The sequence below is a fragment of the Ursus maritimus genome, unplaced genomic scaffold, assembly GCF_017311325.1.
Source record: "Ursus maritimus isolate PB19 unplaced genomic scaffold, ASM1731132v1 scaffold_4, whole genome shotgun sequence".
NCBI lineage: Eukaryota > Metazoa > Chordata > Mammalia > Carnivora > Ursidae > Ursus > Ursus maritimus.
Window position 1 is genome coordinate 11,343,575 of NW_024426552.1, and position 13,609 is coordinate 11,357,183.

The 13,609-nt window shown below is 35.3% G+C and overlaps 1 protein-coding gene across 3 annotated transcripts in view; it reads left to right on the plus strand.

The window, feature by feature from the left end:
- CRYZL1 (crystallin zeta like 1) overlaps positions 1 to 13,609 on the plus strand; it is a 38,699-nt gene that overhangs the window by 10,197 nt on the left and 14,893 nt on the right. For all 3 annotated transcript variants that reach the window (XM_008701846.2, XM_040621008.1, XM_008701845.2), the window contains 5 exons: positions 786 to 857; positions 2,496 to 2,573; positions 5,254 to 5,326; positions 8,166 to 8,210; positions 9,435 to 9,503. In XM_008701846.2, coding sequence (XP_008700068.1) covers positions 792 to 857; positions 2,496 to 2,573; positions 5,254 to 5,326; positions 8,166 to 8,210; positions 9,435 to 9,503 — 331 coding nt within the window. In that variant the 5' untranslated portion in view covers positions 786 to 791. The remainder of the gene's footprint in view (positions 1 to 785; positions 858 to 2,495; positions 2,574 to 5,253; positions 5,327 to 8,165; positions 8,211 to 9,434; positions 9,504 to 13,609) is intronic.

Here is a 13,609-nt window from a genome sequence, read left to right on the forward strand (position 1 = left end):
ATAAAATCTTTTAAAAAAAAATATCTTAAGAAGTTCACAGAATACAGGTTTAATACTTCCATTAAATGGTTTATAAACTGATACAGAAGAATCAGGGGTATGATTTTAGTGAGTGTCTTGACTGTTCACTTTTTCTTTTTAATGGTCTTTTTTAAGATTTTGAAAGCCCTGGGGCGCCTGAGTGGCTCAGTTGGTTAAGCATCTGACTCTTGATTTCCGCTCAGGTCCTGACCTCAGGGTCTTGATCTCAGGGTAATGAAGTCCAGCCACGTAGGGCTCTGGGCTCAGCAGGGTGTCCACTTGAGATCCTGTCCCTCTGCCTCTTCCCCAGCTTGTGTGTGTGCGTGTCCCTGCGTGCCCACGCACTCTCTCTCTCCCTCCCAAATAAATAAATAAATCTTAAAAAAAAAAAAAAAAAAAGCCTTGAAAGCCCTTTAAATGCCACCTTTGGTAATTAAAATTGAGGTCTGTGGCCCTCGTAAAAAAATATTTAAGTACAACTTGTAATTTTTATTGAATAGCAAAGTGAAATGAAGCACCAGCTCACCTTGGTGTGAAAGGTTGAACTGTAAGCCCATTCTTAATAAGACATGTACTCAGAGATTGTTGCATATTCTCTTGTTTGACCACTTTCAAGAATTATTATCTAAAGTTTTTGTTTGAAAACTACATTTATAGTTGTCGTTTTATCCTTTGTCAGCATTATTTTTCAATTTTTGCTTTCATTTTAGTCTGGAAGAACATTTTATTTCATGTTTATATATATGTGTATGAATTTTTTTTAGGTGACTATGAAAGGCTTATATTTTCAGAAGAGTTCTACAAATGAAGAAATAACATTTGTATTTCAAGAAAGGGTAAGAAAAATGGTTTAATTATTAAATGAAAAAGGTAGTTTATTTTCTATATGTAATAGAACCAGTTTTAAATACCTATTGTATGTTATTTTGAGTGGAACCGAGTAAAAATTACTTAAATGAAACTTACAAACTCCTTTAATCTTATGTGGAAATGGTGCTCCATATTATAGTATTAGCTATTTTTTTTAAAGAGTTTTTAGTTCCTCAGGGTGGTGGTATAAAACATATTAGGAAAACAGAATAACCTTGATAGTCTTACATGCTGTCAAATTAACCCAGCATATTCAGAATACCACAGTAAAGTGACTATTCAGATTGTAGCCATATTTCAGAAAATATTTCTCCCATGTTGTAAAATGGAAGAGGTGGAAAATCATTGTTTTCCACACTAAATTCTGAGCTTTCCAAAATTATCTCATTTGCTAAACTCTAAATTATCTCTTGTTTTTGCCCACTTTAAGAACAGGTAGTAGAATTTTCATATAGTGGTGATCATTTGAAAGGTTCGTGGCAAGCCAAAATCATTCCACTGTTAACTTAGGACCCAAAACTGAGTGCTGTATTTATTTCATGGTAGTAATAAGAATTTCTGAATCATGAATACAATCCAGTTTTTCTGTTATCTTTTACTAACTCCAAAATTAGGTCAGGAGTCGAAATCTCAGACAGCTTGTCTTCTACCACTGAATCAAGATGAAGGTCTCAGAGGTTTGATTGGGTCTTGGGAAGAATCATGTACAGGTTCATACGATCATGAGTAAAATCCACACATTTATCGATAATATTGAAGATCTCTATAATATCACCAAATACTATCAAATCTGAAACTTTTAAAAAGAGATACTCCCAGACTATTGTATTCAAGTCAAATAAAACAGTGATCTCTTTGACAGGTTGTAAGAGGGACTACAAAAGTAGCTATTCTTACCCAGCTTTTGATCTCATTTTTGGGCATCAGGAGTTGAGGGGAATATTTTAATTATTGGCACCAGGATATGGTTATTTGGCAGAAGTGATACTATATTTAATAAATAGTACAGGTGGGTGACATTGAGTGCCTGAGTGTGAATGATTCTTTGCCTTTGAAGTTATATCTAGCTGTGGAATAGTGGGGTAATTAAGATCCATTAAGTTTGTATTTTGACCCCAAAATCCCATGGGGCATGCTGAAATGTCTAAGACAGATGTTAAATAAGGTAAGTTAAATAAGAGAGACACAGGTAACACCAAGCAACTTCATTTATAGCTTAAGAAAATTCCAAAATCATTGAAGGCTATATGTCATGCATATAAGGATATCCCTGTATGTGTGAAGATTTGATGCTTTGAGATTGTTTAGATTGAAATAAAGTACAGTATTTGATGCTCTCCTTTTTACCCCAAAAATTTATTGCCTACACATATATCCATGTCGGTATCTATGCATCTTTAAAATAACTACTGTAAGGCTTTTTAGACATTTTACCCCAAAATTCCCCTTCTATTTTCTTTATTATATACTATGGAATAATTATTTGTGGCTTTTTCAGTTAGCTGTAAGATTTGGGGTCTGTTTAGTTTTATTCAATTATGTATTCAATTATGTTTTCACAAAAGAAAGGCATGTTCTCAAAGGAGTGTATTATTTGGTTCTAGGAAAATCTTCCTGTTATAGAAGATAACTATGTGAAACTTCAAGTTAAAGCTTGTGCTCTGAGCCAGATAAATACGAAGGTATGATGCTTTTATTTTGACCAAAAGTCAAATGAGAGTTTCCTGGTATATTTAGTGTACAAATATATAATGATAACTGACTTCTGACTGCCAAAAAATTAGCATCCTTAGAAGACTAAAATAGCTGGGCACCTGGGTGGCTCAGTCGGTTAAGCGTCTGCCTTCCGCTTGGGTCATGATCTCAGGTCCTGGGATCCAGGTCCCTGCTCAGTGCGGAGCCTGCTTCTTCCTCTTTCTCTGCCTGCTGCCCCCCTACTTGTGTGCTCTGTCAAGTAAATAAATAAAAATCTTAAAAAAAAAAAAAAAAGAAGAAGAACAAGACTTATAAAATAGCTAGGGAAAAAATGTAATGTCAATTTGTGTGTTTCTGTATTACTATCTAACTGAAGTCAGACATTTTATATTATATGAAAATATTTTATAAACTCCTTTACATTGTGAAAGACTAAGAATTTATAATTACTAAGGCCTATTAATCAAGGAAGAAATTACTTTTTTTTTTTTAGATTTTATTTATTTGAGAGAGCACAAGCAGGGAAGGGGCAGAAGTGGAGGGAGAAGCAGATTCCCCACTAAGCAGGAAGCCTGACATGGGGCTTGATCCCAGGACCCTGGGATCATGACCTGAGCCAAAGGCAGACACTTAATTGACTGAGCCACCGAGGCGCCGCAAGGAAGAAATTACTTTCATAAATATAGTAAAAATAAATCTAGAAATCTAATCAGTGATCTATTAACTATTCTGTAGGTATTTCTAGTTAATGTCTTTAGAAAGGGTTCATATTCTTGTTGTCATTTCTCTTATTCTCTCTCTTGCTCACACTTACACATCCCCGTGCTCATACCACCTCACAGTAATCGTCCATTAGTGACAGGAAGTACATGAAAAGTCTTCAAATAGTAAATAAAGTGTGGTTAAGTGTGTCATGATAAATAAAGCAGGTCCATTTACTCAGTTTTGTAAAAATTAATGCTGTAGTTTTATTAGACCCTTAACTTCCTGGATTATAATGTCATCATAATTTCTAGGAATCTAAAACTTTTCTGCGATAGTCACATTTAGGAAAATTACAGAACAAGGTCGTAGGTTTCCATTGGACAACATGAGCATGACTTGAGAGGCAATTAGTCAGATGCCTTGAAATCCTTTCACCAGAAGTGCTAGTACTTACTACTCCTTGTGTGCCAAGTTGTATGTTCAGACCATCCAAGGTGTTGTTTTTAAAACTATGAAAAATTCATCGACATCCCCAGTCTCGGAAAATTATCTCCACTTCTAACAGAAAGAAAGTAAGTTAGAGTAAAATCAATTTAATGAAATATTGCCCAACTAGGAAACATAATGGTTATAAAAACTGTGTAGTAATGTAAGAAAATGCTTGTGTTGGGTGAAGGATGCAGGATGCAGTTGTTTTGTTTTTTTAAGATTTTATTTATTTATTTGACAGCAAGAGAGCACAAGCAGTGGGAGGGGCAAAGAGAGAGGGGGAAGCAGGCTCCCTGCTGAACAGAGAGCCTGATGTGGGGCTCCATCCCAAAACCCTGAGATCATGACCAAAGGATGCAATTGTGACATGACTAAAGCTCTGTAAAAGTCTGCATGAAAGAAATTGTAGAACACCCCATATTTCCATTGCTATGTCATAGGAACATCTTAGGAAAAACATAAAGTTCCACATAGAAAGAGAGACTTTTCTGGCAATCACATATATACAGGAGATCAGAAAATTTTTAAATAAAGGAAATATACAAAAGAATTACTTCAATTTATTTTTGTTGTGGTTCCTACAATCCTCTATCTTAAATGTGCCTAGCATCTCTAGTATTATTATAAAAGCATAAGTGGCAGGAACTTAAACTATAGGTCTTTGTACACCCTGCCACTTTAAATGTCAAGTACGTAATTGGTTCGGAATCCAATGAAATACCTCTTAAAAAATAATTTATCCTGGGGTGCCTGGGTGGCACAGTTGGACCGGCATTCGACTCTTGGTTTCAGCTCAGGTCCTGATCTCAGGGTCGTGAGATCAAGCCCCACGTCAGGCTCCACGCTCAGCACAGAGTCTACTTGAGATTCTTTCTCTCCCTCTCCCTCTGCCCCTCTCTCTCTCAAAAAATAAATATTTAAAAAATAATAATCTATCCTTTAAAAAAAAGAAACTTCAATCTGAAATAATATGGCAGTTTCCCTTATGTTATCTCCATCACTTTTTCCTTCTCTTACCAAAGACTTGTGAGAAACACTGAGATGATGTTCAAAGATGTGGGAATGGAGAACTTTTTGTTCTCACTGGCTACATCCCCTTTATTCAACAATGTCCTCTCCAAACTCCCTTCACCCCACAAGAATGAAGTGACTGGTAAAAAGTATTTAGTCAACCAAGCAGAGTTTTGGCCATAATTTCCCTTCATATATGGCGAGTAAAAATGCTAAACAAAGGATATTAATGGTGATTTGAATAATAAGACTGATACCTAAATTCTACAGATCAACTAATTGATCAGCAAACTCTTGGTTTCCTACTATAAAGAGAAACTTACTTTGTGAAGTTATTTGCTTTGTCTTAACTCCATAAATTAAATCATACTTGCTTTTTCTGTGGTCTGATTTTTGCTCTTGCCTTCCTTATGAGAAGAAGCTAGGATTTATTCTTAACAATAAACCTTTTTCATGATTTAGCTTCTGGCAGAAATGAAGATGGAGAAAGATTTTTTTCCTGTTGGGAGAGAAATTGCTGGAATTGTGTTAGATGGTAAGTTTATAGATGTAAATATCTGTACTTATTTTCTAAGATGAAAGAATTAAATGGTAGCTAATTGGTTTACCACGACATAAAATTATGTACACTTCCTCAAATGTGAAATTTAATTATACAGAAATGTTTCCATTTTTTAATTAAAAAGAAAAGTGGAACTCAATTCGTGTTTTTTTTAATTTTTATTTATATATTTTTTAATTGGTGTTTTATAATTAAAAAGCTTACTAGAGTTTAGTAGATATTTGGGGATTATGTGTTTAAATCCATGAGTAATCATATTCAATGGAATGACCAATGTTGTTCTTTTTATAATGTTTACAAACCATAAATTACTTGTGTAGGTTGGCTTTGGGCCAGAATTTAAATAGTAACTACATTCATACTCAATTTTTTAAGTTTGCCTAAAATTAAGCACTTAAAAGCAGTCTGCTCATGCAAAAATGGGTCCTGGAGAGAAATAAGTGGTAAGATTTTATGATGGCCTTAAGTAAAAAAAATTTTTTTAAGTTTTATTTAGTAAATAATGGTCTTAACATGCAAGACAGTAAGCCTAAGTATTTGAGATAATTTGTTTCTATATAGACCTACTTTCACAGTCGGTGCTTTTAGGTAGTTCATGATCAGTCAGTGTATTTGCTCTTTCTGCATATGTGAATGAATGAATGAGTAGGCAGGGTGGGTTAGACTGAGTTTTACCTGTGATTTTAATCTAATATATTTGACTCTTTCTCAGTGTTTTCTTCAGATACAGCTAAATTATACTTTCGTTTCTTCTTTCTTATGCTCAGACTGAAGGAAAATAAAAATAAGAATTCTAATAGAACATGATCATTGTCATGTCATTTAATTCATTCATTTGTTTATTTACACCACATTTAATGAGCACTTGCTAAATGCTTGGAATATTAAATGAGACAAAGTCCCAGCCCTCAAAGAATTTTACTATCTAGGGAAAAGACAGATATATCCACATGAGCAGATAATTATGAGAGCTCAGAAGAGAGCTACCCAGCCCAGCCAGAAGAAACAGGAAAGCCTTCTTGGGTACAATAACCAGACACTAAGGAGAATCATACTCAGCACAGAGGATATCATGAACAAAGACCAAAGCAAGTAATAATGTGATGTATTGTAAGAATTACAGAGTTTGGTGTTGGCCAGAGCAAAAGCAAAGTTCTGGGCAGGAGTCAGAGGCAAGATACTTGACAGCAGAGAAACATTTTGTCAAGAAAATTCTCCTTCAAAAACAGCAGAATAAAAGATAACAAACAAAATATTTTAATGATATGAACACTGATTCCTTACCTCCAAAATATGAGGCAGGAGGGTAGACAAGGGCCAGAGCCATAATGAGCCTCATATATCAGATTGGGTTTTAGGCACTTTTGAGGCTGTCGGCAAGAGGACTGGTCGGGTCATAGATTAACAGGCAAGAGATAACAAAGTCCATAACCTAGATAGCAATGGCAAGGGTGTGTGTTGAAGAAATACTAAGGAAGTCAAATCATCAGGACCGAATAATTAACTAAAACAGGAAAGTAAAAGCAGGTTTAAGAACCCGGAGTGATTTACCTGATTCTGGTTAAGGAATGAATTGATGCCACTAATTGAGAAGGGAAAGGGGTCTGATTTGGAGGAAAACGGTGACTTTAGATTCATACTTGTTGAGTTCAGGGTACGTGAGTGACATCTCACTGGAGAGTCTATTAAGCAATTGTATGAGTTTAAGCTCAAAGGTAAGAGAGTTCTTGTTAAAAATGTATATATTTGAGAATTGTCCGCATGTCATTTGTATTTGAAATCAGAATTGATGAGCTCACTCAGGGAGAGAGTAGAAATAGAGGAGTCCACTCTTTGGGGGACAACTGAAAGGAGTGTGAAGGAAGCCAATTGAAAAGGATCAGAGTGATCCCAGGAAGACCGGGGTCAACAGCTGAAGGGAAAGGGAAAAGCACAATGCATCAGCAGCCAAAATTATTGGGGCATGGTGGTGCAGGAGGGATCCAAAGAAAGAGCAAACTGTGAAAAGAGGATTTGGAAGTAGGAATATCAAACTTAGAGTTGCTTGAGGAGTACCAATAGATGAGCTCTGGAACCATCTTGCCCATAGCCAGCCAAAGAGGCCACTTCCAGATTCCCGGCTTCCATCTTCCTTCATTACGTTACCTTAGTTTCATTGTCTGTTAAATAGGAATAATAATACCTACATCACGGGTTAAATGTGAGGAAGATCAAATGTGATATAGCAAGTAGGCACTCAACAATGTTTGAGTTTTTCCTTTCCTTTCTTCTTGTTACTATTTGAACAAAAATATTCTAAAGAATTGGCTGATGGTGGAGGCTCTTCCTCTGCATGTGCAGAGAAAATGTAACCATCATTTCTGTGTAGTTCCAAGAAAATTCTTGACACTGGTCTGCATATATTACTATAATCCCAAATCAAAGTAATTCTATGCATGACTCTTACCAGAATCTGCCATTGTATGTCTGAGGTTCTATACCTAAAATAATGATAGGAAATTGGGCTCACCACAGGAAGGGTGGAAAGCAGTGTAATCATCGTAAGAGCTGGAGAGTGGATTATTTTCCTTTATTCCTTCATCCTTAGCTAAATAGATATCCTCCTCTGTGGTGTCAACAGCCACATGGCCCAGATTTGAAGTGATCTATCCCAGAGTCTTTATTATTGACTATCAAAATGTCCTAGAAATTCTTGGCCTTTTCTCTGAGTTAGTGACCTTTTTATAAACCCATGCATTTATTTTAATAGTTAAGTAACGGTGGTATTAAATAACCTCACAATACGAATTGTTAATTTTCTTCCCTCTTTAAGTTGGAAGCAAGGTATCATTCTTTCAACCAGATGATGAAGTCGTCGGTAAGTTATGATTTATAAGCCTGTTGCAAGTCATCTGTTTTGCTGTCATCTCTTCTTTTTCTAAAACAATGATTCATGTTTATTGTGTGCTTTGTATAGAAGGATACATGTATCCTGATTTTTATAATTTGCTCATAAATATCCATTGATGAAGAAAATTGGGAGTTTAATCTCAATAGCAGAATATTTAAACTTTCTAATATTTGACTATTGAACAATATTGTAGATAGAAAGATGACCATAGTTGTTACTGTGGTTGGTGCAGCCCTTTCCTGACAGGACCCCAGTCTATAACTAGACTGTGGATTCTGGAAGGCGCAGTCGCAGGTCACCTGCTTGAAGACCACTGACTGGCTCAGCTGTGCGGAAACTCCACTCTCCATATCCAGCTTGCATTTCACAGAGCTGCTCCCTCTCATAATACCACTCTCATAAAACCAAAAATTTACTGGAAACCCTTAGTTTATTGGTTATTTTAAAAATCCATAGTGAATACTATTCTGCAAATACATATATCTATACTATTATATCCTAAACAGTCACACAAACATAAAATATGACTTTAGTAGTAGTCTTGAAAATTACCATTTTTGTTATGGAAAATATTCATAGGAAGACACTTACTTAAACTTAGAAAATATTTACTTTATGGTATGCTTGAAGTTGTTAAGAACAGATTTGTAAGAAGGTTTTCATCAGCTTTTTATGGTATTGCCTTTGACTCATGTATTTTTTTGGAGAATTTATTATTTCTGTCTTTCTTATCTTTTTTATTCATCCAAGACATCAATGACACTGTGTTACACAAGTGGCCAAAAATAAAATCAGACTAGCATAGAGGAAAATGGGATTTTACTGGAAGCATCTTATAGAACCAAACTATGGGAAGGTAGCTGTGCATCAAGGACAATTTTAATGAGGAACCCAGGTGCCCCCAAGACTCTGACTTGGCTCTGTACATCGGACACCATCTTTACCGTCACTCAGAGGTGATAGAAGAGGGAGAAAAAGAAAGATAGTATAGGCGATACAGCGTTCGTGACAAAATGAACTGTCCACTTCCCTTCCATACTTTTGAGGTCTCTCCCTTCCCCACACCAGTAATTACTGGAATCTTCCTCAAAACTCGAGTGAACAAAATGTAGACTAATACTTAGTGGCAACTCATTAGGAATGAATTCATTATGGGATTATTTCCCTTAAGTTTCTCCTGTTAATTTCTAGGAATTCTGCCCCTGGATTCTGAAGACCCTGGACTTTGTGAAGTTGTTAGAGTGCACGAGCATTACTTGGGTACGTGCCAGTCTTTTGCAGCTCACGTAAGTCTTGCATCATTGATGTGTGTGGTGTTTTGTAACATCGCGATGTTTTTGCATCCACCTTGCGTAATAAATGTTGGCTGGTCACATGAACACGGCCAGCTTATATTTAGTATCCATAAAATTCATACTCAGACCAAACAGCGTATAGACCTTTAAGTTTCACTTATACTGCAGTGGTAAGAGGTTTGAAAAGTGGTTTCTTCCTTGGCTCTGAAATCATATCCCTGATCAGAATTTTTTTTTAAATTGAAGAACAGTTTGGCATACAATATTACATTAGTTTCAGGTGGAGAATTTTTTTTTTACTTTTTATTCTTGGTTATTAGTTGAAACTAAAAATGTATAAAATCTAGATAATATGTGTAGAGTCTGAGACAGGAAAGCATCAGAAACACTTTCCTTTGGTTTCTATTGCTAATATATTTCGACCAGTTGTTTAGTTTAACTAAATATTAATTTTTAATTTTTCCTATGGTAATTTACTTCTTGAATACTTAAAATAAATATGAACATACACACTCTTCAGGAAACCATAGTGAAAAGATGCTGCATCTCCTTAGTAATCAGGGAAAGGCAAATTAAATTAACCACCTCGGGATACCATTAAGCATCCACATGACTGACAAATTCTGTAAAGTCTAACCGCCCCAAGTGTTGGCAAGGGTGTGAAGCCGTGGAACCTTTTATGCGCCAGGAGTGTAAATTGATTCAAATGCTTTAGAGAAGAGGGTACCTGGCTAGCTCGTCAGTACAGCGTTTGACTTCTGATCTCAGGGTTGTAAGTTGGAGCCCAATGCTGGGTGTAGAGATTACTTAAAAATAAATAAATAAATAGGGGCGCCTGGGTGGCACAGCGGTTAAGCGTCTGCCTTCAGCTCAGGGCGTGATCCCGGTGTTCCGGGATCGAGCCCCACATCAGGCTCTTCCGCTATGAGCCTGCTTCTTCCTCTCCCACTCCCCCTGCTTGTGTTCCCTCTCTCGCTGGCTGTCTCTATCTCTGTCAAATAAATAAATAAAATCTTAAAAAAAAAAGATAATTTAGTATTATCTAAATAAAGGTAATGATGTATATACTCTAGGCCTAATAATTCTACTGGTAGTTTTGTACCTCCCAGAAACTCGATATGGCCCAGTAGATAGGCACAAGAGTTCCTAATACCATAGTTTATAACTGTGGAATAAAAATGGAAAAAACCTGAATAAATATTCTTCACCAGGAAAATGGATAACTAAAGATATTCCTAGATTGTAATTCAACTTAGCAGTGAAAGCCAGTAACAGCCAGACATCAAGATGGACGAATCTCATAAACTGTTGAGTAAAGGAAGCAAGTTGCAGAAGAATACAATGTGTTACCATACATTTCTATAAAGTTCAAAAACATAAAAAGTTAAACATATCTTATTTAAGGATATAAAGAAAACAGGGATGAAAAGTCAGGTGTAGGCTTACCTTTGGGGGCAGAAGAAGAGGATGTGATCAGAGTGGATCCACGGGACTCTGGTGGTGCTACCAATCAGCTGTTTCTTATGCCAGGATTTATGTTACTCTTCATACCTTATCAGTAGGTCAACATGTACTCTTTTGTATTCTTGAACTATTTCATTAAAATTTTTCCTGAGTTTATTCTTAAATGATATAATCCCTAATCAGACTTTGTGGTAACAGAAAGCCAAATTGGATTTTGGACTATTAAAAATAGTTAATTTATACATTTGAGTCTGTACAGTAATTTGAACTAGGCTAGCAAATCTGTGGCATTTTATTTCTAAAATTGCAAACTGTAAATCGTTTATATTTAACTTAATGACTATGTCTAATATTCCCAAGTAATACTATATTATAAAATACTATATTATAAAATAATATAAAATACTATATTATAAAATACTATTTTATAAAAAAAATTGATTTCAGGGGCATCTGGCTGGCTCAGTCGGTAAAGCATGCAACTCTTGATCTTGCGGTCATGAGTTCAAGCCCCATGTTGGGGATAGAGTTTACTTAAAATTAATTTCAAAAAGGCATTTTTCTGGAAATCTGAGATCTGTGTATATTAAACCTAGCAATGGAGCCAAACACATGTCTTCCTTTGAAAGATAAAGCTCACTTTCAAATACCATGCTGTGAAAGTTCGCTGATCCATAGTTATTTTGATATTACACATTTTGAAAATTGAGGACCACCACTGGCTTTTTTACAGGTAACTACTATTTTTGACCCCAGAATATATCCTTGGGCCTTATTTCACCTATTCTTTTGAGAACCTTGTAACTGTGGAGTCAACTGAAACCTTTCATTTGGATTCCCAGGCTTGAATTTTGACTAACTCTCCCAAACTAAATTGTTATAGAACATTAACTATTGAAAAAACAAACCAAAAAAGGCCCAATCTATCTTTCTTTCTTTCTTTTGTTCTTTCTTTCTTTCTTTCTTTCTTTCTTTTTTTGCCCCCCCCCCCAGATTTGGCATAATTTATACACATTTCCATCATGTATTTACCAATTGTTTTTTACTAACAGCTTCATTGAGATATCATTTACATACCACAAAATTCACCTTTGTAAATCATACAATTCAGTCATTTTTAGTATATTCACAAAGTTGATCGACCCTTACCACTAATTTTAGAACATTTCATCACTCCAAAAAGAACTTCATTCCCACTGGCAGTTATTCTCCATTTTCCCTCCTCAGCTTCTCAAAACCACAAATATACTTTCTCCTTCTATTGATTTGCTTATTCTGGACATTTCATATACATTAATCTTGCAATATGTGGTCTTTTGTAATTGTCTTAATTCATTTAGGTCATGTTTTCAAAGCTCATGCATTGTAACATCTATTCATATTTCATCACTTTCAATGGTTGAATAATACTTTATTGTATGAGCATACCACATTTTGTTTTTCCATTCATCTATGATTAGATATCAAGGTTGTCTCCCCTTTTTTTTGGCTATTATGAATAATGCTGATCTGAACATTGGTACAGATTTTTGTGTGGATATATGTTTTTATTTCTCTTGGGTATATACCTAGCAATAGAATTATTGAGTCATATAATAACTCTACATTTGGCATTTTGAGAAACTGACAAACCCTTTTCAAAATGGCTGCAACATTTATAATTCAACTAACAGTGAATGAGTGTCCCAATTGCTCCTCATCCTCACTACTGCTTGTCATTTTCTGCCTTTTTAATTTTAGGCATCCTAAAAGTGATATCTTGTTGTGATTTTGATTTGTATTTCCCTAATGACTAATGATGTTGAAAAATTTTCATACTTCACTGGACATTTGTATATCTTCTTTGGAGAAATGTCTGTTCAGATCCTGTGCCCAGTTTTCAAATTGGGTTGTCTTTTTTATTGGTAAGTTGTAAGAGTTCCTTACATAGTCTAGATATAAGTTGCTTGTCAGATACAATGATTGTAAATATTTTCTCCTATTCTAAAGGTTGCCATTTCATTTTCTTAATGGTATCCTTTAAAGCACAAAGTTTTTAAAATATTGATGGATTCCAGATTATTCATATTTTCTTTTGTCTTGTGCTTTTAGTATTATTTCTAAGAACCCATTGCCTAAGCTAAGTTTACAAGTATTTACACCTATGATTTCTTCTAAGAATGTTATAGATTTAGCTCTTATGTTTACCTCTATGATCCATTTTGAGTTAATTTTTGTATATGGTGTGAAATAAAGGTCCAACTTTGTTCTTTTTTTGCATGTAGATATCTAGAGTCCCAGAACCATTTGTTGAAAAGACTCTTCTATACCCACTGAATTGTTTTGACACTCTTGTTCAAAATCAATTGACCACAGATGTATAGATTTATTTCTGGACTCAGTCCTATTCAGGGGATCTATATCTATTTTTATGCCAGTCAAAATTGCCTTGATTACAGTAGCTTGGGAATAAGTTCCTTTTCCTTTTTTTATTTTATTTTATTTTATTTACTTATTTGACAGAGATAGAGACAGCCAGCGAGAGAGGGAACACAAGCAGGGGGAGTGGGAGAGGAAGAAGCAGGCTCATAGCAGAGGAGCCTGATGTGGGGCTCGATCCCACAACGC